General features: G+C 42.2%; 1 protein-coding gene across 2 annotated transcripts; it reads right to left on the reverse strand.

The window, feature by feature from the left end:
• Positions 1-239: 239 nt before the first annotated feature.
• Positions 240-25,310, reverse strand: LOC129859277 (ATP-dependent zinc metalloprotease YME1L1-like). 2 transcript variants are annotated; one of them, XM_055928835.1, is made up of 18 exons: positions 25,134-25,310; positions 24,165-24,299; positions 20,172-20,337; positions 19,652-19,753; positions 10,052-10,158; positions 9,430-9,583; positions 8,634-8,741; positions 8,087-8,260; positions 7,509-7,661; positions 7,153-7,285; positions 6,962-7,024; positions 5,623-5,735; positions 5,088-5,243; positions 4,546-4,697; positions 3,576-3,702; positions 3,195-3,268; positions 2,215-2,301; positions 240-2,008 (listed from the first exon to the last, which is right to left on the reverse strand). In XM_055928835.1, exons 1-18 carry the CDS (start codon positions 25,164-25,166, stop codon positions 1,865-1,867), a joined length of 2,181 nt encoding a protein of 726 aa, XP_055784810.1. In that variant the 5' UTR covers positions 25,167-25,310; the 3' UTR covers positions 240-1,864. The 2 variants fall into 2 exon arrangements, with proteins under 2 accessions (XP_055784810.1, XP_055784811.1); XM_055928836.1 differs by having other exon boundaries at positions 8,658-8,741; positions 25,134-25,309.
• Positions 25,311-25,915: the final 605 nt, after the last annotated feature.

Raw genomic sequence — 25,915 nt, forward strand, 5'->3', positions numbered from 1 at the left:
GGGACAAAATACCCGAAATTCTGCTTTGTGCTTTGCACCGAGTTGTTTACGGAAGTCCAATATTGCAGTTTACTTCGTGCATCGCAAACTCTACCTTTAAAGTTAATTTGCACTTGAGCTGAAATCCAGTGTTGACCATGAATGCAAACCTTAAGGAAATTGTGAGGCACATTGAGCAGCGCAGTGCTGCAACAATGCTTTGAATGAATCCTGACCAAAAGTCAATGTCAAGAACAGCATGATTTTAGAATAACTTTTATTCAACATCCACAAGATTCATTTCCAATGACGAGAAAGAGATTAAGTATATCTACCTTACACACATATATGTACACAGCCCCCTTCATATTTCCTTTACATATTGGGCTCAGAAGAGGGCACGTGGGCCTAAAACAGCTGACGAGGGCAAATCTGGCACACTTTGGTTACATAAATAAATGAAAACTACATAAAGTGAATGCAGATGAACTACTTCACATTCAGAGAGTCAACCATAGCAGTTCCACAATTCACTGAGGCGTCATAAAGTGGTCAGAACACTGTTACAGCCATTCTGTATTTACATTCTTTTAAAGGGACAATCTGCAGTTGCAGATTTTTGGACTTTAAATTCATTTTACGTACCCATTAATTCTGGAAGAATTTAGCTTCTAAATGCCTCGTGAGCTTAGTTCAAGGTCATACCCCATCAGAACCCAAAACATAAGCCGGTTTAACTCCAATGTTTGTAACCAAAGTAAATGTAAACAAACACTATAGGCTCATAACATTGTTTAAACTAGAATGTTGATACAATGGGATGGTCAGTCCTGGCATCCATAGCTCTATGAATTGGAGCAGTTACACTTCAGCCCCATACCTCAGCTTTTTACTAAAACAGGGGCAGGAATGATTCTTTGTTATCGTTTCAACTGCCGATTGTCGCTTTAATGATACCACCTACCACAAAACATATGGGTTTTTAATACCACTAATATTCTGCTCAGAGAAAAGACTATAGGTCTAGTAGGAGAAGATCTGCAACTAGTGGTGTAGTGGAGGGTGAACGCAGTTTAGGCACCTTTTTATTTTGGCCAAGCATATACCCACCTTTTGCGGAAGAATGCATTGAAAGTATAGGGAGCTTTACTTTACTCACTGCGATCAGTTTGCCCACCACTACATCATTGTCTGCGACCAATAGCAACCATTTATTTTCCCTCATAACTTTGATAACATATCAAATTGCATGAGGCTTCCATGCCCAAAACTGCTACAGAAAAACCATTGTGCGATGAAGCTGGGAGAAAACTACATCCGTTTGGCCTCTCTTGCTGAGGACTAATTCAGCACTTTCTTGATTGAAACAACTTACACTTTTAAAGGGGGCCAACTCACAATCTCAGACTGCAAGTTGGGGGGGGGGGGGGGGCATGAAGACAATATCTCTCAAATAAATGGCAACAAAAGGGGGGCATTTTGAGTTTGGGGTGTTAAAAATAATCTATCGACAGGCTTTTGTCTCTGTTGACCAAGCTGCCATATCGGAATGCCTGCCCAACAATGTCTTTGAGGTGTCAAAATCAAGAGGGATAAAATAAAAATGTGATTGTTGGCTAAAACACAAATTCAGTGTGTCATTTACATTGAGAAAGAGAAAATACTACAAAGGCCTCCATTCCATTACACATCTTCATATAATACATATAATTTGTCCAACAAGGTTTGGATCAATTCCATTTTAATTCCAGCTAATTCAAGAAGTATACAGAAATCCTAATTCTCGTCAATGCGTTTCATTGAGGACAAAATGTGGAATTAGGTTTACTTTCTGAATTAACTAGAATTGAAATGGAATTAAACCCAACCCTGATGTCTAACTGTCTCATCTAGGGTCCAGGGACTTGCCCTCTAGGACCAGCTTGATCTCTTTGGCGTCCAGCGTTTCGTACGTTAGCAGAGCCTCAGCCAGCGTCTTGTGCTCGTCTCTGTATGTCTTCAAGAGGTTTTTGGCTCGCTCATATGAGTCCTGAATAAGATAGAGAATGATCATTGAATGTGACAGAAAATCTGAGCAGCCTATAAAATGTCAATTTTCTAAAGAAAGAGTGAATATTGAAAACTACTCTTCAGAATGTGGAATGATTATTATTAGTCGGTAAATACGATCCTTAACTAAATAGGATTTAAAATGTGGTCTTACATGAGCAGTGGGGGGAGGTTGGGGAAGCTTACCTTGAGCAGGACCCTCACTTCCTTTTCGATGGCAGCCTGAGTCTCAGGGCTCTGTTTAGTCAGGTCAGCATAGGTCATGACACCAAGCTGAAACAATGGAGTTTAGTCTCAGGTTAGGGGCAAAAATAATAATAATCATAAACGTACATCCTTGACTTTCTTGCACTTGTCTTTTCTGATAGGATCTTTATTGGGGGAAAATGGACTTACTTTGACATGTGGTTGTCTCACTTAGCGGCCTTTAGATGAATGCACTAACTGTAAGTAGCTCTGGATAAGAGCGTCCACTAAATTACTAAAAAGTAAATGTAAAAACGAACACTTATGCAACAGCTCCTCCGTTATGAACCGTGGATAAACAGTGGAGGGCGGCATGGGTTGCCAGGTCTGTGGCACAGTAAATAAATCCCTAATTTAATGGTTGGCGGAGAAGGTTAAGTATATGATTGGAACAAAAGAGTTAGACGGCTGGAGGAGAGTGATATCAATGACCCGCAAAGATTTAGGCTATCGACAAAAAACAAGTCTGTCCCGCTTACGAAATACATCCCCCTTATGTGCTTCAAAATTAAATTTGAACCAAGAATTGGGCTGTTTGAGCTGCACATAACCTCAGTAGACCTATGGACTGTGGATACGAGGTGGGTAGTAGATTAAATCTCTCCGTTTTGAGTCGGAACACAGGGCTGAGGAAAGGATTAGGACGAAAGTCTGGAATGTGTGGGCACATACACACCAGCCACATCGCTGAGATCCCTCCAATCATGTGCAAAGCCTGAGAATGGCATTTCTGCACAAAGGCAAATGCTACCTTCTTGTTGTACAGATATGGGCCTTGGCTGAATTGGTGAAAAAGCCTTGTGACGCGATATTAAATGCATTATCTAATATGCAGACTACTAGAATAGTTATGAACGATTTGTGTCTTCAATAACTGTCGTCAATCCACCATTTTATGCACATGAGGTATAATCCCTTACCTTGTCACTCATTCCGAACCTGGTCACCATCATCTTGGCTATTTTAGTTGCCCCATCGAAGTCACTTGATGCTCCTGGAAAACAAAGCCACCACAATACAAGAGTAATGATGAGATAGCACATTTTTTTAAAAGGTTGAATCATAGAAATATCGATCATGCAAAAGGTATTTTCATAGCAGAATTAGCAATACATTTAAGAACTGCACTATCTCTAGTTCAGTTGGTAGAGCATAGCGGTTGCAACGCCAGGATAGTGGGTTCGATTCCCGGGACCACCCGTACGTAAAATGTATGCTCGCATGAATGTAAGTCACTTTGGAACAAAGCACCTACTAAAATGGCATATATTAAAGCCTAACCAAACTAGGCTTTCCCTCACCAGTAGTGATGTAATCGTCGCCGAAGATGAGTTCCTCGGCCACACGGCCGCCCATGCTGACGTCCATCTGGGCCAGGAGCTGAGCACGTGTCTCACTCCATTGGTCATTCTCTGGGAGCATGGACACCTGAACAGACGAGGACAAATTAGTTTAAGAGTCAGAGCATCCATCTTAGGTAAACCATTGCTTAATAGTACTTCTCTGTTCCTCCTGAATTGTTTTAAGGCAGGCCCAGAAGCCCCCTGGAGCTACAAACTGTGCTGCCAACATTGAAATATTTAACAGAAGCAAACTTCTTTGAGTAAGTCCAGGGCAACAGCGGTAAGAGGGGGGGCTAAGTCAGTGGTTCCCAAACTGTGCCCCCCACCACAAATGTTTTATTTTTTAAGGGAACTCAGTCCAGCTTTAAACTTACTCTTGACAGTTGTAATAGTAGAATGCACAAGGTGCAATTTCGAAATTGGGTAGTGCATCATCAGTTCCTCTTGTCGTGTTAGTCACTGCATACCGTAGAAAGCTATTTATAAACTTGTTTATAACTTTGCAGGCTTTAAACCTGTAAAATTCTCTCCACCAACAAGAGGGGTGTGAAAAGCATGTGTCATGAACAGCGATTGTGCCCATAGAAACATTCATGGCGCCGGATGTTAATCAATGCTGGAAGGGGAGACCCAAGTGAACAAGTAACAGTAGAGGGACAATGCACCTATTCTGCAAGGTATTTTCCTGTATAACTAAGCACCTTCTGAGATCCTTGTATATAAAAATATGGCTTAGCAATTCGAAACACGTATGAAATTTAACAAATTATCAACATTTTCCTAATGATCTTACATGCTGGTTGTTATTTTGTCAATGGCATTGCTGATCAGAGAATTCATGTCAATGCAGGTGCAAACATTTCATGTAGACATACCAGGGCTTCAAACACTTTTGGCCAATCAAAATACAATGCCCAGTCCTACTCACATGGCCGAGAGTGGGTCCACGGGGCATGATGGTGGCCTTGTTAATGGGCATGGCATCTTTTGTGTAATATGCCACAATGGCATGGCCTGACTCATGGTAGGCTGTGATTTGCTTATTCTTCTTATCGATTTCCACACTCTTGCGCTCAGGGCCTTCAGTATACAGAGAAAGAAATTTTGTTCATCATTAATAGTTCAAGAGTCCACCTTTGATTAAGTCAAACACTCAACATCACTCACAGGTTTACTCCAGCATGTTTAACTGAATTCCAACCAGAGAAATAAAACTGCTCCTAAACATCAAGCATTACAGTTATCAAACTGTAGGTCCTATAAAAGTATGGAACAAACTGAAGCAAAGCCCACCTATCCCTCAGAAAATATCTGTCCTAGAGAACGAGGGGGATCCTGACCTGACGTTCATTGACCTGCCATTCTTACTGTCTAGATTAGAATGTTAAGCGCTCTCACATGGCAGGGTGTGTGTGTTTCTGAATCTGTATTTCTGTGAGTGTGTGTCTACGTGCATGTGTGACTACCCACCCATGAGGATCTTGTCCTTGGAGAACTCCAGTTCCTTCATGGTGACCAGGTCCAGGCCATCCACCGCTGCTTTCAGGGCCGCCTGGTTCACCAGGTTCTCCAGCTCCGCCCCAGTGAACCCCACCGTCCCCCTGGCAATGATTTCTGCGTTCACGTCTGAATGAACAGAGACAAAAGGAGGCTAATGTCAGTCCAAAACAGTGGGCTCTTTCATGCAGGAATTCAGGGGGGCAGCCGTGACACCAAGTGATTGGAACCTCTCAATGAGGTTGCCAGGTTTACCATGGCTAAAATACACGAGTCAGTTGATATACTCTCTAAGCCAGGGGTTTTAAAACCTCTCCTCCGGGACCCCCAGCCACTCCATATATTTTAACTATTCCACAGCTAGCACACCTGATTGAACTTGTCAACTAATCATCAAACCCTTCACTAGGTGAGCTAGTTCAGGGCTACAACTAAATTGTCAAACATCTGGGGATCCCCGAGGAGAAGTTTGAAAACCGCTGGTCTAAGCAACTGATTTGAAACCTACTAGGATCCACTTTGATCTTCTGAAGGTACCAGTTGAGGATCTCCGTGCGTCCTTTCACGTCGGGCCGAGGGACAGTCACCTGCATGTCAAACCTCCCCGGTCTTATCAGCGCACTAACAGGAGTAATGGGTTAATGATTCCATTGCTGACAGGTTGCATACATTTAGAACAAAGCAATTGCTCCAATCTCAAGTGTGTCAATGACAAACGCATTCTACAATCAAATGAAAAGCTTCTCTGTCAATGGGGCAAGCTTAAGAAATCTATTCAATCTGTAAAGCTGAAGGGTTGCAGATTCCACGATATACATTTTAAGTACATTTTCGATTGAGCCGACATATGCAACCTTATCCGTGAATGCAGTCTCTGCTAAAGCGGGAATATTGTCTTTAAAATGTAAATCACGCTCTAGAACTGAACTTCAGCGATGCGGATTGAATCTATTTTCGACTCCATTCAAAATGGGTTTGTTCCATTTACACCGCTTTTTTCCGGCCCTGTGAACAGCTCTCAAGGAGAGAACTTTGAGGGCAACTTTTCCAGTAATCTCACCAAGAATATCTTTCACAGAGGAGGATCATGGCCAAAGGCAGCATCTGATCTCTGGGCACATGGGAAGTGTAGTTCCCACTGTGCAATTTGCTTCAGTTAAAGGGGCAAACAGCAGTTGCTACATCCATTTTCGGACTCATTAATTGAATGTATGCATTGATTTTTGAAGAATATAACTTATGCCGCTTAGTTCAACTGTTGTACCCCATCAGAAACCAAAATATAAGCTTGCTGGGGAGAACGCTTTGTTATCGTTTCAACTGCTGATTGCAGCTTTAAAGAGATAATTCAGGACTTTGCCAATGAAGCCCTTTATCTACTTCCCCAGAGTCTGATGAAATTGTGGATACCATTTTGATGTCTCACTGTGCACTTTGAAGGAAGTTGCTAGCTAGTTGTAGCGCAATTGCTAACTAGCGTTAGCACAATGACCGGAAGTCTACAGTAACTGTTAGCATTGGCTCGCAAAACTACCTCCAACTTCCTTCAGAATGGATGCAGACATAAAAATGTTATCCATGAGTTCATCTGACTGGGGAAGTAGAGAAAGGGCTTGATTGCCAAAATCCCGAAGTATCCCTTTAAGCACCAGCCTTATTCCCATGTGACCCACATTTCATGTGTGATTTTGCATCTCTGAGCTGCTGAAATCAGCAGTGTAAAAGCGACCCGTTGAACCTTTAAGACTTGGCAGCCAGCCAGTCAGCCAGATCCTGACAAAGGGACCAAGCCGACTGGCTGGTGAAAAGCCCATAGAAACACCAGTTACTACACACTGTAAACATACTTATCCAAAGCCTCTGCAAAGTTTGTAGCGCCAATAACGATGACCCCTTCATTTGGTTTGAACCTGTAAAATATCAACACATTGAATAACGACAATGCAAGCCTTGTGATTAGCAACAGGGAAACTTAAGTCCAGCTTAATTTAGCAAATTCTCTGATGCAACATATATATATATTCCGAATTTTTCTTACCCATCCATCTCTGCCAGTAGCTGGTTGATGGTCTGTCTGGAGTAGGGGTGCATTGGAGACTCAATCCGCTTTCCCCCCACACTGTCAAGCTCATCAATGAAGATAACACAAGGTGCATTGGCTTTTGCCTCTTCTGCAGACCAAACAGAGGGAAAGAGATTTAGGAGGTGTCTTGATAGCTTCCTTTGCTCAATTCTTCTCATTTGTGGACACTGATCAGAAAGGACTTGATAGGTGAAAGTCATGTGGTGGAAACCTATCAAGTCCTTTCACCAATCAGCTATCATCAAGATTGACAGGGTGAAGGATGGTCAGTCAGTGTATTGACACAGCTTTACATATTTTCTGGGACTTACTGAAGAGGTTCCTGATGCGGCTAGCTCCAACACCAACAAACATTTCGTCAAATTCAGATCCCGAGGCGTAGAAGAAGGGGACGTCGGCCTCCCCGGCTACAGCCCGAGCCAGGAGTGTCTTCCCTGTGCCTGGGGGGCCGATCAGGAGGATGCCTGACAGAACGAGATAGGCCACAAATGAGCGCAACATGGATACATTGAAGGAATGAAGCAATGGGTAAAGGGTAGGACCCTACAGATCGGGGTGCAAGAAATAAGTAGAAGGAAAGAAGCTTGTGTGAGCTGGCGCTGGAGCTTGTTTCTGTAGCGTGAGGCAGCTTGATGTACAAGCACACCCACTGGACAGGACGCTAGTCTATCGCAAGGCCTTACCCTAAAACAGATCTCCTTAATGCTGAGTGCCAAGCAGAGACGCACCAGGTCCCATTTGTATTGTCTTTGGTAAGAGCTGCCGTCTTTGTTTTGTTCTTGGCTTCAGCCGGGGATCGAACTCCCAACATTACAATCTTACGGCAGACACTAACCTCAAGGCCATAGTGTATTCTAAACATTTACAGAAAGACAGACCAACAGACTACCTTTAGGCAGCTTCCCTCCCAGCACAGTGAACTTCTGGGGGTTCCTGAGGAACTCGACCACGTCCTGCAGTTCGTTCTTGGCCTCCTCCGCCCCCTTGACGTGCTCAAACGTCACACTCTTCACCTGGACTGGGTCCACTTGCGAGTCCAGGCCTGATGTGGTGCGGAACCTCACTGTACAGCACAGACCCACAGCAACTCAGTCAGACCAATGACACCACCTGTGACTCTCTATTCATCAAGGAAACTATGCTAGACTATAATTTGCAATGAACTATTGTTTTTGTTCATACCACTTTCATCTTCCACACAAATGTATTGAAATAACTATTTACTTTTCAATCATTCATTGTTTAATGACCAAAGGTTACATTTCTGCTAAATAGTCCAGCTAATTCCAGACATCTGACTGATAATTTAAAATATATTTTTCAGCATGATGAGGTATACAGCAGCACTTACAACTATTGCTCTTGATGAAGAAGCACAACACAAAAATCACAATAGGGTGATTCATGTAAGCGTAGGAATTGAATTAAAAACAAACCAGCATCAGAAAAGGAGCCTTTACCCGAGAGAAACGGGGTTCTTGACAGGCCGTAGATTCCCACGAGGAGGAGGACCAATAGAATCAGCCTGGTCCTCCTTAGTGAGTCTGTCAATGGAAGATGGAAGTATCACATTTATATATTTCTAAGTGATTTAGTTCAACTCCGCAGTGCCACCTTGTGAACACTTGGTGGAAATGCTAGTAGTGACCATGAGGTTAGTGCTTCACTGTAACTGGCAGTCATGATTGACATAAAGCATGGACAAATCTGCTAGGAGCTAATGTATGGTTAAAATTAGCTGTCTTCACTTTAAAATATTTCTCAATGATGACTAACATTTCTTTTAAAAAGTGTCAATCTACATCACATGTTTTACTTTTAAAATAATCATATTTACCTATTAATTCTTGAAGAATATAACTTATAAATGCCTCATGAGCTTAGTTCAACTGTCGTACGCCATCAAAACCCAAAATATAAGATTGTTTTATTCCATTGTTTACAAACAATAATTGTAAAAAATCCTGTATAGCCTCAAAACATTGTCAAAACTATAATGTTGATGTCATGGATGGTCAGTCCTTGCATCTATAGTCTATGAATTTGAGTGGTTACATGTCTCCAGCCCCATCTCTCAGCTGTTTACCAAAAACAGTGGCGGGGTGTCTGCTTTGTTATTGTTTAAACTTTGCCCCTTTAAAAAAGAAAACTAGTCACTCTAGGAAGGGCATAATGCTGAGCGACTAAGAATGAAATGTATTTATGTGATGTATGAAGAGTTGTGCGACGTGCCTTGTGTCCTCTGAGTGAAGGCCTGGGACTTCATGAAGCCCTCTGTGAAGCCAGACTTGAAAGCATCTTGTTGGTCACCTGGCAGGTTCTTCAGCTTTACCACTTGGTCAAGACTCTCTGCCTCCGGAGCCCTGTCTGGTCTCAGGAGGAGACCCTGTGACAGTGTGTGTGTGTGTGTGTGTGTTGTGAGAGAGTGGGAAAGCGATGCGTGTCAGCAGGTTAGTATAAGAGAGAAAAAAAAAGGGGGGGGGGGGGGGAGTGGTTGAATATGAAACAATGGGATTAATGGTCACAAGACATAAAAACAGGTCTTTCCACATGAGGGAGCACAGTTAAAAAATAAAATAAAAATAGAGTGAAGAAATGTCCACTACACCATAAAGAACAAGGACAACTGCCACAGAGATAGTGGGTTTTGCCTATGAAACTAACTATAAAACGGTGTTACAATGTTATAACATATCCCAGTAAAGTCCATCTTCACTTTGCAGGGAAACAAATATTTAGTGTGTTCGGTAAAATTGAAGACAACCGAACAGATACAGTGGGTTCATGCCAAACTCTGTCGAAGAGGGCATGTGGAGAGTAGATGTGTGACTGATGTGGTGTAAAACTGGCTGACCTTCATGAAGGTTGTCGTGTATCCCTCTGGTTCCGCCGGCCCCGCGTAACCAGACTGCACACGTCTGCTCTTCCTCAGAGTCTTGAAGCCTCGGTTCTGGACCCTTACTGAGAGAGAGAGACCAAATACAAAATTAAATTTCACTATGTTGTGTCACAGGGGGGAAAATATTTGTTTTGAGCTTTTTGGCTATCAAGGAAAACGCTATGTCTGGCGCAAATTTGTTTGCGCATCACCCAGTGCCCCAGGTGGGTGGAGATTTCACTTCAGGACCAATGGAATGCTATAAAATGTGGAAACTACTCCCACCCAAGACACCCAGCATTGCAAAACAAACACAATGCGAGATATGTCAGGATCTTGGAATGTGGTTTGTCCCAGAACATCTCATAGTGAAGAGCCCTGTGTTTTGCGCAATCATGTAACAAAGTAAGAGTAAACCTTATCCAAAAATGAAAGTGATTGTCTGAGGATGGTGCTGAAAAAAAAAAAAAAAAAGGCAGCTTGGCATGACATGATTATGCAAAGCACTACTCATTAGGGTTGTCAAGATACCAGAATCTTGACTTTGATTTGGACACCAATACACACACACACACATATATACACACACCACACACATATATATATATATATACAAACATGCCAAAGTCACAGAATGGCACTTAAACCAATGCAGGTGAATGCATGTGTGTGCATGCATTGAGTTACTGAGCTTGTTTTGGATGATTTCATGGGGCTACAGATGACAAACATTCGGTTTCACTTCCATTGGGGACTTATTGTACTGATCAACAACATTTGCATTGAAGTAGGTTACTTTAGAACAGTGTGTGCCCTCTTTAACCAGTAATGACATGCACGAGGCAAAGAGCGGGGCAGCCTGTCTGAGCCGTTTGCTGAGGCAATAGATCATCTTTGGGAATGACGTGATTGAGACGGCAAATTAATAACATTTTAGTAGCAATGAAATCAGCTTGCAAATCAGCATATTTTGCATTATGGTTTGCAGATTATCACAGACAAAGTACTAGGATAGTCAGTTGATGTTTGCTTCAGCTGAAAGCTAGCAAGGAAAGTTAAACTACAAACTGGAAGCTACCTGTATCTTCTTGCATGCGTTACAAGTGTTTTAGCCTGTATGGACATTGTTTTGTGAACAATAATGAACAGTTTTAACACTAATATCAACAAGATAACCAATGTAAAACATACAGGGTCTGTAAAACATATATAGGTTCTGTGAAATAGCAGTTACAAATAGAAATCAAACTAGATGGACATCAGAAATAAAGGACTAAAAACAAACAAAATAACTATTGTAAAAAAAAATTGTCTGTCAAATGTGTATAATATGTATAAACTGAAGGTAGAAGCCTAAGTGCTACCTGTGGACGTCGGGCCCTCATACCACCCTCATGGAGTCTGTTTCTGACCGTTTGAGCAGACACATGCACATTTGTGGCCTGCTGGAGGTCATTTTGCAGGGCGCTGGCAGTGCACCTCCTTGCACAAAGGCGGAGGTAGCGGTCCTGCTGCTGGGTTGTTGCCCTCCTACGGCCTCCTCCACGTCTCCTGATGTACTGGCCTGTCTCCTGGTAGCGCCTCCATGCTCTGGACACTACGCTGACAGACACAGCAAACCTTTTTGCCACAGTTCGCATTGATGTGCCATCCTGGATGAACTGCACTACCTGAGCCACTTGTGTGGGTTGTAGACTCCGTCTCATGCTACCACTAGAGTGAGAGCACCGCCAGCATTCAAAAGTGGCCAAAACATCAGCCAGGAAGCATAGGAACTGAGAAGTGGTCTGTGGTCACCACCTGCAGAATCACTCCTGTTTTGGGGGGTGTCTTGCTAATTGCCTATAATTTCCACCTTTTGTCTATTCCATTTGCACAACAGCATGTGAAATTTATTGTCAATCAGTGTTGCTTCCTAAGTGGACAGTTTGATTTCACAGAAGTGTGATTGACTTGGAGTTACATTGTGTTGTTTAAGTGTTTCCTTTATTTTTTTGAGCAGTGTATATATATATATATATATATATCTATACACACACACACACACACACACACACACACACACACACACACACACACACACACACACACACACACACACACACACACACCTGTTCTGAAAGGCCCCAGAGTCTGCAATACTCCTAAGCAAGGAGCACCACCAAGCAACTGGCACCATGAAGAACAAGGAGCTCTCTAAACAGGTCAGGGACAAAGTTGTGGAGAAGTACAGTTCAGGTTGGGTTATAAAAAAAATATCCGAAACTTTTTACATCCCACGGAGCACCATTAAATCCATTATTTAAAAAATGGAAAGAATATGGCACCACAACAAACCTGCCAAGAGAGGGCCGCCCACCAAAACTCACGGACCAGGTAAGGAGGGCATTAGAGAGGAGACAAAAGATAACTCTGAACGAGCTGCAAAGCGCCACAGCGGAGATTGGAGTATCTGTCCATAGGACCACTTTAAGTCGTACACTCCACAGAGCTGGGCTTTAATGGAAAAGTGTCCAGAAAAAAGTAATTGCTTAAAGAAAGAAATAAGCAAACACGTTTAGTGTTCACCAATAGGCATGTGGGAGACTCCCCAAACACATGGAAGGTAGACTAAAGTTGAGCTTTTTGGCTATCAAGGAAAACGCTATGTCTGGCGCAAACCCAATACGTCTCATCACCCCGAAAACAACATCCCCACAGTGAAGCATGGTGGTGGCAGCATCATGCTGTGGGGATGTTTTTCATCTGCAGGGACTGGGAAACTGGTCAGAATTGAAGGAATGATGGATGGCGCTAAATATGGGGAATTTCTTGAGAGAAACCTGTTTCAGTTTTCCAGAGATTTGAGACTGGGATGGAGGTTCTCCTTCCAGCAGGACAATGACCCTAGGCATACTGCTAAAGCAACACTCGAGTGGTTTAAGGGGAAACATTTAAAGGTATTGGAAATGCCTAGTCAAAGCCCAGACCTCAATCCAATTGAGAATCTGTGGTATGACAAAGATTTCTGTACACCAGAGGAACCCATCAAACTTGTAGGTGGAGCAGTTTGCCTTGAAGAATGGGCAAAAATCAGTGGCTAGATGTGCCAAGCTTCTAGAGACATACCCCAAGAAACGTGCAGCTGCAATTGCTGCAAATGGTGGCTCTACAAAGTATTGACTTTGGGGTGGTGAATAGTTATGCACGCTCATGTTCAGTTTTTTAGTTTGTTTCACAATAAAAAGTATTTTGCATCTTCAAAGTGGTAGGCATATTGTGTAAATAAAATGATAAACCCCCCCAAAAAATATATTTTTATTCCAGGTTTAAATACCAAGGGGGTGAATACTTTTGTAAGTCACTGTGTGTATGTATGTATCTACAGTTGCAGTTGGAAGTTTACATACACTTAGGTTGGAGTCATTAAAACTAGTTTTTTAACCACTCCACAAACTTCTTGTTAACAAACAATAGTTTGGCAAGTCTGTTAGGACATCTACGTTGTGCAAGACAAGTCATTTTTTCCAACAATTCTTTACAGTGATTATTTAACTTCCCTGTATCACAATTCCAGTGGGTCAGAAGTTTACATGCAAAGTTGACTGTGCCTTTAAACAGCTTGGAAAATTTCAGAAAATGATGTCATGGCTTTAGAAGCATCTTATTTGACATAATTTGAGTCATATGGAGGTGTACCTGTGGATGCATTTCAAGGCCTACCTTCAAACTCAGTGCCTCTTTGCTTGACATCATGGGAAAATCAAAAGAAATCAGCCAAGACCCCAGGAAAAAAATTGTATACCACAAGTCTGGTTCATCATTGGACGCAATTTCCAAACCCCTGAAGGTACCACGTTCATCTGTACAAACAATAGTACGCAAGTATAAACACCATGGGACCACGCAGCCGTCATACCGCTCAGGAAGGAGATGCGTTCTGTCTCCTAGAGATGAGCGTTCTGTCTCCTAGAGATGAACGTACTTTGGTGCAAAAAGTGCAAGTCAATCCCAGAACAACAGCAAAGGACCTTGTGAAGATGCTGGAGGATACGGGTATAAAGTAACTATATCCACAGTAAAACAAGTCCTATATCGACATAACCTGAAAGACCACTCAGCAAGGAAGAAGCCACTGCTCAAAAACCACCATAAAAAATCCAGACTACGGTTTGCAACTGCACATGGGGACAAGATTGGGTCTTCCAAATGGACAATGACCCCCAATCATACTTCCAAAGTTGTGGCAAAATGCCTTAAGGACAACAAAGTCAAGGTATTGGAGTGGCCATCACAAAGCCCTGTCCTCAATCCTATAGAACATTTGTGGGCAGAACTGAAAAAGTGTGTGTGAGCAAGGAGGCCTACAAGCCTGACTCAGTTACACCAGCTCGGTTAGGAGGAATGGGCCGAAATTCACCCAACTTATTGTGGGAAGCTTGTGGAAGGCTACCCGAAACATTTGACCCAAGTTAAACAATTTAAAGGCAATGCTACCAAATACTAATAAAGCTGATCCACCCCTTAAAATAAAAATGTAAAAAACAGTTAACACTACTACATGCCATATGTCACATTAATTAAGTGTTAAAGTGATGCAGCCTAGACTCCCATTGCATACTACTGGAGCAGGCACTAGACAACGACCTCCACATAGGAAAACTGCTGCTATGCCAGCCGCCACTGTACAATGTGGAGGAATGTCTAGCTGGGAAAATCAGCAGCAAGCTAGCTCATTCTACAACAGAAAGGTACAGTATTGAGAAAGATACGAATTGATACCGTGACCAAATTTTAACTTGTTGCAAATACTTCACTGCTCAAAAAAATAAAGGGAACACTTAAAACAACACAATTTAACTCCAAGTCAATCACACTTCTGTGAAATCAAACTGTCCACTTAGGAAGCAACACTGATTGACAATAAATTGCACATGCTGTTGTGCAAATGGAATAGACAAAAGGTGGAAATTATAGGCAATTAGCAAGACACCCTCAATAAAGGAGTGATTCTGCAGGTGGTGACCACAGACCACTTCTCAGTTCCTATGTTTCCTGGCTGATGTTTTGGTCACTTTTGAATGCTGGCGGTGCCCTCACTCTAGTGGTAGCATAAGACGGAGTCTACAACCCACACAAGTGGCTCAGGTAGTGCAGTTCATCCAGGATGGCACATCAATGCGAGCTGTGGCAAAAAGGTTTGCTGTGTCTGTCAGCGTAGTGTCCAGAGCATGGAGGCGCTACCAGGAGACAGGCCAGTACATCAGGAGACGTGGAGGAGGCCGTAGGAGGGCAACAACCCAGCAGCAGGACCGCTACCTCCGCCTTTGTGCAAGGAGTAGCACTGCCAGAGCCCTGCAAAATGACCTCCAGCAGGCCACAAATGTGCATGTGTCAGCATATGGTCTCACAAGGGCTCTGAGGATCTCATCTCGGTACCTAATGGCAGTCAGGCTACCTCTGGCGAGCACATGGAGGGCTGTGCGGCCCCACAAAGAAATGCCACCCCACACCATGACTGACCCACCGCCAAACCGGTCATGCTGGAGGATGTTGCAGGCAGCAGAACGTTCTCCACGGCGTCTTCAGACTCTGTCACGTCTGTCACATGTGCTCATGTGCTCAGTGTGAACCTGCTTTCATCTGTGAAGAGCACAGGGCGCCAGTGGCGAATTTGCCAATATTGGTGTTCTCTGGCAAATGCCAAACGTCCTGCACGGTGTTGGGCTGTAAGCACAACCCCCACCTGTGGACGTCGGGCCCTCATACCACCCTCATGGAGTCTGTTTCTGACCGTTTGAGCAGACACATGCACATTTGTGGCCTGCTGGATGTCATTTTGCAGGGCTCTGGCAGTGCTACTCCTTGCACAAAGGCGGAGGTAGCGGCCCTGCTGCTGGGTTGTTGCCCTCCTACGGCCTCCTCCACGTCTCCTGATGTACTGGCCTGTCTCCTGGTAGCGCCTCAATGCTCTGGACACTACGCTGACAGACACAGCAAACCTTCTTGCCACAGCTCGCATTGATGTGCCATCCTGGATGAGCTGCACTACCTGAGCCACTTGTGTGGGTTGTAGACTCCGTCTCATGCTACCACTAGAGTGAGAGCTCCGCCAGCATTCAAAAGTGACCAAAACATCAGCCAGGAAGCATAGGAACTGAGAAGTGGTCTGTGGTCACCACCTGCAGAATCACTCCTTTATTGAGGGTGTCTTGCTAATTGCCTATAATTTCCACCTTTTGTCTATTCCATTTGCACAACAGCATGTGCAATTTATTGTCAATGAGTGTTGCTTCCTAAGTGGACAGTTTGATTTCACAGAAGTGTGATTGACTTGGAGTTACATTGTGTTGTTTAAGTGTTCCCTTTATTTTTTTGAGCAGTGTAGTTTAGTTTCATTCACTAATAATGCTTGCAATAAGCTAGCTAAGCAGATAGCTGTGTGACCTGTTAGCAAAAATTACAATAAATAACCCTTTCATCTATGGTTTTAGCTACCTAGCTATATTAGCAACTATGCTAGCTAGCTAGCTGGATGAACATGGTGCTAAGATATCAGATGGCAACAAGCCATCTGACTTCCGGTGTAACATTAGCTATTTGCTGGTGTGCTGATCTGAACTAGAGGTTGACCGATTATGATTTTTCAACGCCGATACCGATTATTGGAGGACCAGAAACAGCCGATACAGATTAAAATCGGCCAATTATTTATTTATTTGTAATAATGACAATTACAAAAATACTGAATTAACACTTATTTTAACTGATATAATACATCAATAAAATCAATTTAGCCTCAAATAAATAATGAAATTTGATTTGGTTCAATTTGGTTTAAATAATGCAAAAACAAAGTGTTGGAGAAGAAAGTAAAAGTGCAATATGTGCCATGTAAGAAAGCTAACGCTTAAGTTCCTTGCTCAGAACATGAGAACATATGAAAGCTGGTGGTTCCTTTTAACTCGAGTCTTCAATATTCCCAGGTAAGAAGTTTAAGGTTGGAGTTATTATAGGAATTATAGGACTATTTCTCTCTATACGATTTGTATTTCATATACCTTTGACTATTGGATGTTCTTATAGGCACTTTAGTATTGCCAGTGTAACAGTATAGCTTCCGTCCCTCTCCTCGCTCCTACCTGGGCTCGAACCAGGAACACATCGACAACAGCCACCCTCGAAGCAGCATTACCCATGCAGAGCAAGGGGAACAACTACTCCAAGTCTCAGAGCGAGTGACGTTTGAAACGCTATTAGAGCGCACCCCGCTAACTAGCTAGCCATTTCATATCGGTTACACCAGCTTAATCTCAGGAGTTGATAGGCTTGAAGTCAAACAGCAGCTGCTGGCAAACGCACGAAAGTGCTGTTTGAATGAATGCTTACGAGCCTGCTGGTGCCTACAAATCGCTCAGTCAGACTGCTCTATCAAATCATAGACTTAATTATAACATAATAACACACAGAAATACGAGCCTTTGTTCATTAATATGGTCTAATCCGGAAACTATCATTTCGAAAACAAAACGCTTATTCTTTCAGTGAAATACGGAACCGTTCCGTATTTTATCTAATGGATGGCATGCCTAAGTCTAAATATTGCTGTTACATTGTACAACCTTCAATGTTATGTCATAATTATGTACAATTCTGGCAAATTAATTACGGCCTTTGTTAGGAATAAATGGACTTCACACCGCTTGCAACGAGCCAGGCGGCCCAAACTGCTGCATATACCCTGACTGCTTGCACGGAACGCAAGAGAAGTGACACAATTTTCCTTGTTATAAGAAATTAATGTTAGCAGGCAATATTAACTAAATATGCAGGTATAAAAATATATACTTGTGTATTGATTTTAAAGAAAGGCATTGATGTTTATGGTTGGGTACATTGGTGCAACGACAGTGCTTTTTTCGCAAATGCGCTTGTTAAATCAGCACCCGTTTGTCTAAGTAGGCTGTGATTCAATGAGAAATTAACAGGCACCGCATCGATTATATGCAACGCAGGACACGTTAGATAAACTAGTAATATCATCAACCATGTGTAGTTAACTAGTGATTATGTTAAGATTGATTGTTTTTTATAAGATAAGTTTAATGCTAGCTAGCAACTTACCTTGGCTTCTTGCTACCCTCGCGTAACAGGTAGTCAGCCTGCCACGCAGGCTCCTTGTGGAGTGCAATGTAAGGCAGGTGGTTAGAGAGTTCGACTAGTAACCGGAAGGTTGCAAAAACGAATCCCCGAGCTGACAAGGTCGTTCTGTCCCTGAACAAGGCAGTTAACCCACCGTTCCTAGGCCGTCATTGAAAATAAGAATGTGTTCTTAACTGACTTGCCTAGTTAAATAAAGGTGTTAAAATATTTGATTTGATTTAAAACAAATAAAAAAGTCTGCAAATCGGTGTCCAAAAATACAGATTTTCAATTGTTATGAAAACTTGAAATCGGCCCTAATTAAAATCATCCATTCCGATTAATCGGTCGACCTCGAATCTGAACAGCAGCAATCGTATCCGTAAATTGACAGTTTATAGTCGGATTACAGGCGTGACATGCTGGAGTGATGCTTCTACAGAAATGTTGATCAGTAGGCTAATAGAAGTCCCAAATGGAAGGGAAACAGATTGTCGTCTGTTGCACCATAGACTCCACTGATCAGCCAAAACAATGCATGCAGACACACTATTGAATATGCATTCACCTGTAAGAAGGCCTATGCCGTCTTAATTTACAGTTTATCAAGAGATTTACCATTCAAATAAAAATGATGTATACCGAACAGAAATATAAACGCAACTTGTAAAGTGTTGTAAACTTATAAAGTGTTGGACATGAACTGAAATAAAATATCCCCGAAATGTTCCATAAGCACAAAAAGCTTATTTCTCTCAAATGTTGTGCACAAATTTATTTACATCCCTGTTAGTTAGCCTTTCTCCTTTGCCAAGAATCCAGCCACCTGTCAAGTGTGGCATATCAAGAAGCTGATTAAACAGCATGAAATAAAAGACCACTAAAATGTGTAGTTTTGTCACAACACAAGGCCAGATGTCTCAAGTTTGCGGGAACGTACAATTGGCATGCTGACTGCAGGAATGTCCAACAACTATTGCCAGATAATTTAATGTTCCTTTCTCTACCATAAGCTGCCTCCAATGTCATTTTAAAGAATTTGGCAGCACGTTCAACCAGCATCAGACCATGTGTAACGACACCAGCCCAGGACCTCAACAGCTTCTTCCCCTGCGGTGAAACTGAGGAGTATTTCTATCTGTAATAAAAGCCTTTTTGTGGGGGAAAACTAATTCTCAGGCCTACGCGCTACCAGGCCCACCCATGGCTGCACCCCTTGTCCAGTCATGTAAAATCCATAGATCAGGGCCCAATTTATTTATTTAAATTGCCCGATTTCCTCCTATGAACTGTAACTCTGTAAAATCTTTGAAATGTGTGCATGTTGCATATACATTTTTATTCAGTATTGATAGATTGGTAAAAACTAAGTCAACTGTATTGTTTGATTTGAAAACTCCCATGAGGGTTGCTAGGTACATTCCACAGATGAGGACCACAGTTATGGTTCCTTACCAGGCCAGTATTGGAGCGCTGAACAGACGACTTGTAGAGGACTCTGGTTTGGTCTGTGGAACATTGGCGATCCAAAAACACCCAACTTTGTGTTTGACAACCCTATGGAAATGAATACAAAAGGTCAACATAAGACTACCACAAATACACAAGTGCTAATGACTGCTTGTTATAATTTTACTGCAAATATACCAACATTCCTAATACACACAGGAAACAGTTGAGAGTGAAAACACAGCAGTGTTGCAGTCATTGACACAAACCGCTGTGCCTGGCACCTACCACCACACCACGTTCAAAGGCACTTACATTTTTGTCTTGCCCATTCACCCTCTGAATGGCGCACACACACAATCCATGTCTCAATTGTATCAGGGCTTAACAATCCTTCACTGATTGGATTTAACAAGTGACATCAATAAGGGATCATAGCTTTCACCTGGTCAGTTGTAATGGAAAGAGCAGGTGTTCTTAATCTTTTGTATACTCAGTGTACACCCAACCACATAAACCTCCTCACCATGTTTGTTGTGGAAGAAAGATTCAGCGGAGACATGGGACGTCCTCCATCTTGAGGTGGCTGGGCCGTCCTCCGAGCCCAGTGAGGGCAGTAACCTGTTCAGCAGCTCATCCAACTGACCCACCCTCAGGTCTGACAGACCCAGGTCCCTTAGGTTCACAGCGGGCTGTGGGGACAGGAAGTCAGTGTGAAGGACACAACTGTAATAATGACGTAGCGTTAGCTAGCCTGGTCTCTGATCTGTTAGTGGTGTGTGCATAGCCAACTCACGACCACAGGGGTTGCCTTTTGCAACCCGTACCCTAGCTTACTGTTCCCTCATTTAATAGTAATTGGAATTTAAAGGGAGAGGTCAAAGGTAGCACCATTTGGTAGATCATTTGATCTGATGGCAACCCAGTACAGTATGACAGAATATAGTAAAAAGATGGCAATAGAATAAAGGCATGAGATCAAGGCTAAGTTGAACCCTGAACTGAAATGGGGCTACTTGACCAATGTCCTAAGAGGCTGAAATAGCACATATGCTGGCACTCATCCAAGTGAAACACAAGATAGGTCCCCAGCATTGAGTACTATGTTATGTATAAGCCCTTGATCATGACACATAAGAGTCATTGGACAAAGGCATCTTCTGTACAGCGGAGTTTTGTTAAGAGCCCCAATGCTCAATTTGAACATTAACACGTGTCGCTTACGGAACAGTTTTGGAAGCATATATCAGCGAGAAATCATTTTCAAAAATCAAAGATTTAAATTGATACACAACTTGATAGGGTTAGTGTTCCGACACTGCCATAATCTCCATGTTACAGCGCTTGTTTATTGAAAACAGACAAGAAGACCTGTGCTAATTAGTCATCTAGCATGCTCCGAACACCTGTGTGTAAGCATAACACGGGCAGTGTAGCAGAAATGTAGTTGTCAGGTGGAGGCACCCATAGCTGTATGGATCTGTGCAAAACTGCTACAGTAAGGGTATATTTTTTATTTGAAGGATTCTTTTCTCCCTGATGAAAGATTAGGGCCATATGCTTTAAAAAGCCACATCGCAAGTGATGACTGACGTTTCTAAACGTTTTAACAAAGAGACGGGATTGTAGATCACGTGAGCTAGTTGTGGGCGAAGCTAAAAACTGGCTGAAGACTGTAGGGAGAGGGCAGAACGCCGCCTCGAGTTTGAGAGTTAGTTACGTATATGTTGTTCCATGCTATTAATATACAAGGTCGTTGTCTAGCAGTGATGTAGGAGTGTCGCCACCTATGCAAGCCAGGCTTTGAAATGATGTGCTGATGCAATTGTAAGGGACTTTTCTCAGGCCGAGTTACAACAGATAATTAAAGTTCTCTTGTACGAGCCAAAACATCTGCAAATATGTTTGACTCCAGTGGCCATGATGATCTCTAGCCAATTGATGAGGAAAAATAAAACCAGCACATTGGAGTGCTGTGGGTGACATATCTGCAATGAGGCTGTAACTTATCCTCAGTGGCAATGTATCATGATATTGATACGTTTAGTGAAAGTCACACATATCTTTAACCTCAACATAAACACGTGTTCGCTTGCGGAACTACGTCGAGCCTGTAAGATCTGGTGGCACTGTACACACACCATGGGCGTATTCAATACCCATTCTGTTGCAAAACAATTTTTTTTTTTTAAAGGAAGCAAAAGGAACAAAATGGGGAGGGACCTACATGAATTTGTCCCATAGAAACTGGTTTTAGACTAATGATTACACCCCAGGAGTAAAAAAACAAACCTTTTATGCATGTTACACGTTAGTCAGTCCAAAGTCAAACTGGGGCTCCTGAGGATAGTGTATGGGGTTTGGGTTAGTTAAGCTGCTTTCATGCAAGCTACAGCACGAAGGTTGACACAGCTTGTGTAAATTGAGAGGCTTCTCCAGTCAGAGGGAGAACTGCAACATTGTTTCGCCAGAAATAGGCAGAGGGTATAACAAGAGGAATCCCTTATAACTGTTAACCACCTACGATTGCCACGAAGTAGGCTAATTTTATGGGCAAGACTAAGGGGACTTTTCTAACCAGCATCCTATTGATAGCCTGACTAGCCAAAATCTATGACTGACCCTTACCTTAAGCTTAACCAAACCCCTAACCTTAATCCTAACCTAATTTTAATTGGAAAATAAAATATTGCAGACCTGCCAACCCTGTTTAACTTTTTAGAGTACCAGACGCACGTGGCAAATTGGAGATTCAACTCGCGCGCAGCACACGCCGAATTGGGGATCCCTTTCGCCACTGCACGCACATGCGCGCACTGTTTGTGAGTCATTGCAATTATAGAAATGCACCAAATCTAGTCTATAAAAGGTTGGAATACACATATGGTAAAAGTCACTAACAAGATCTAATTAGAAGCACAGAAAGGGCCATTATTCTTGGAGTTTTCAAAATTTTATTAAATAAATAATAATGGGGCAGCAGGTAGCCTAGTGGTTATAGCGTTAAGCCAGTAACCGAAAGGTTTCTAGATCGAATCCCCGAGCTGAAAAGGTACAAATCTGTAATTCCGCCCCAAAAAAAGGCAGTTAACCCACTGTTAACTGTCTTGTTCTTAACTGACGTGTCTAGTTAAATAACAATGAAAAAAATGTTTTAAAGTTATTTGGTTAGGTACAAAATGTACAAACGTCTTATCCACGATAAAAAAAAATGTCACTGATATGATAACAAATGTTTGAAGCAGAGCATCAGTATCAAATAAACATGTTATCCATAATACAAACGAAAAAGCTATGATAGGAAACAGTGGGTGAGAACAAATCTTCTGGAGACCTTCAAAATGTTCAGGAAATCATTTCCTCAACAGATTTGCCTGGTAGCTAGCAGATTTAACCTTACACAGCAGGTCATCTGGGTAGACTTATCTGTGGCAAACAGTTCCTCTGACTGGCTGCAATAACAAGGACTTGCTAAATTAGCTGCTCATTTTGTTATTGCATGGGACCTATGCTTACTTGTTTTTCATGAGCACATGTGCTTAGACAAACCTCTCAAACAGGGCCAATCACTAGGGCCAGCTCACAAGTATTGGCTTTTTAGACACAGATCCGAATCAACACAAAGCAAAACCATTTTGAAAAAATATATATATATCGCATCGACACAGCCCGCAAACTGGCTACACAAAGTGTAAGTAGGCTACCGCAAAGGGAATCTGAACGTTGTTCGCTAGAAGAGTTTGCTGTTGCCGCCTATGTAAAAGGTGCCTATTGTATTTCTTTGCCGTGCATAGATCATTTCAGATTTTCAAAATGGATAAAATCTGAAATCTAGTGCAAAGGCATTTTAATGACAAGATGTTTATATTTATTTTTATTATACTTTTGTCATGTTTTCTTGTGACGTGGATCATAATTACATTTACAGTCTATCAGGTTACGTGATCCTCGTAATGTTATGTGGAAAATACAACTAATGGAACGCAGAATTAAATGTATATCAAACTCGCACAAATGTATTTGCATTTAATTTCTTTCACTAGCAAATGAGAGTGAACTGCTGGCACTTTAGAGCCCACTGAATGTCCATCTTATGTTCGCTAACGTTAGCTTGAAACAATTAGTGTTTACCTTTCCACAACACATGGAGTCGAAATGGGATTTGTCCGTGTGTTAATGTACAGCTGACAGTCGGCAAACTCAGCATCACAACAAACAGGAGGAGGGACAGACACGGGGTAGCTACGTCGAATAATGATGTATTAAATCTCCTTGTCCATTGACACAAACTCCGTACATGTCTGTGTGTTGCAGCTCGAGAAACGGGATGCTAGATTTAATCAGGGGAAACATTTTTTATTAAAATGTAAAAATATATGTATATTTTAAAAAACAGGCCTGTTTCATTTCTGCGTACTTTTAACTCGGATCTCGTACATGGACAGAGAATTGCGTAGTTGGTACGCAAAATGCGTGCATGTCGGCAGGTCTGGAAGTCAGCCAAGTCCCCTTAGTTTACCTCTGTGAGCAGAGGGTCCTGCTCTGGTGTGACATCTTTTTGCAGACCCTGGACAGAAGCTGTTGCCGTGGAGCTGGCTGAATTCTTCAGGGAATGAAGGGCATTGATGAGTTGCCCAATGAGTTGACTTGTTACCTAGGAGACAGACCAGAGAGATGGAGACATTGGAAATTCATGAGACATAAATGACTTGTGAAGGCCTATTGTTCTGATAAACAACAGTACTGGTGTGGATAACTGCCAAGTTGTAGGCTATGCATCTACATACTACTAGTCAATAGCTTCCCTATAACGTTAACCAACTGAGCTGTTTTGACGTCTGGGGATATTCATTTATACTATGTTAAACATTTTCTACATTCTCATGCCATTGACAGAGTGGTCGGTTATGACATCAGTATTGTCATTCACAGGCAGGTGCAAATCAAGCTATGCTGTTACCGCAATAGCTGGATTATGCAATTGATTGATATTATACTATGGCATAACCAATTAAGGTTTTTAAATACTGTAGCTTAAAATAAACTAGTTAACGTTAGCTAGCTGGTCAATTTAACTTCGTCGTTACTAGACTCACTACGGTAGTTGGTAACTACGTTAACTGGCTAGTTGGCTAGCTAGCACTACGAAGTGCTGAAGTTGGTGGCTAACTAGATAACCGTCTGGTGCGGTGGACCAGCTGGTGACAGCTAGCTAATGCTAAATTGTACCTCATTGTTAGCATTATAGCCTGGTCCACCAGGCTACCTAGCTAAATAAGCTTGATAAGATAGCCGTACGTCTAAATGTCTAGGTATCTAACTTAAATAGATAACTTTAACAGCTAAATGCATGTGTTGTCGCTTATATCTAGCTAATTTAGTTAGCTGCTAGCACTTTCAAGCAGCTAGCTAACGTGGCTAGGTTATATCAGTCAGCTAACAGTAGCTAACTATGATAGCTAATCACTGTGAGTGTCAACTGCTTTACCTGTGGCTGGAACGTCGTCGAGAAGGAAAACATTATCACAGCAACTTGAGGGTTGGTATGTGACGACAGACCCTCAATGTTACTGAATATACCAACTCCTCCTGGGCACTCTGCTTTTTTTCTCTCCTGTGACTCAACTAGGTACTTTCTGATGAAAATGGCTTCTCAAAGGTCAACAACGTTCCATGATGCACGTCTGGAAGAAATTACTACCGGTTGGAACCAACGATGTATATAAACCTTGGATAGCTATTTCCACCGGGCGACCATATTGGTACACCCCAGTAGGAGCAGTCCTCCATAGGAATGAATGGAATTCTTCAGTATTTTTATTTATTTTATTTCACCTTTATTTAACCAGGTAGGCTAGTTGAGAACAAGTTCTCATTTGCAACTGCGACCTGGCCAAGATAAAGCAAAGCAGTTCGACACATAGAACAACAGAGAGTTACACATGGAATAAACAAACATACAATCAATTATACAGTAGAAAAATATATATACAGCATGTGCAAATGAGGTAGGATAAGAGAGGTAAGGCAATAAATAGGCCATGGTGACGAAGTAATTATAATATAGCAATTAAACACTGGAATGGTAGGATGTGCAGAAGATGAATGTGCAAGTAGAGGTACTGGGTTGCAAAGGAGCAAGATAAATAAAGAAATACAGTATGGGGAGGTAGATTGGATGGGCTATTTACAGATAAGCTATGTACAGGTGCAGTGATCTGTGAGCTGCTCTGACAGCTGGTGCTAAAAGCTAGTGAGGGAGGTAAGAGT

Source organism: Salvelinus fontinalis, chromosome 7, assembly GCF_029448725.1.
Source record: "Salvelinus fontinalis isolate EN_2023a chromosome 7, ASM2944872v1, whole genome shotgun sequence".
Taxonomy (NCBI): domain Eukaryota; kingdom Metazoa; phylum Chordata; class Actinopteri; order Salmoniformes; family Salmonidae; genus Salvelinus; species Salvelinus fontinalis.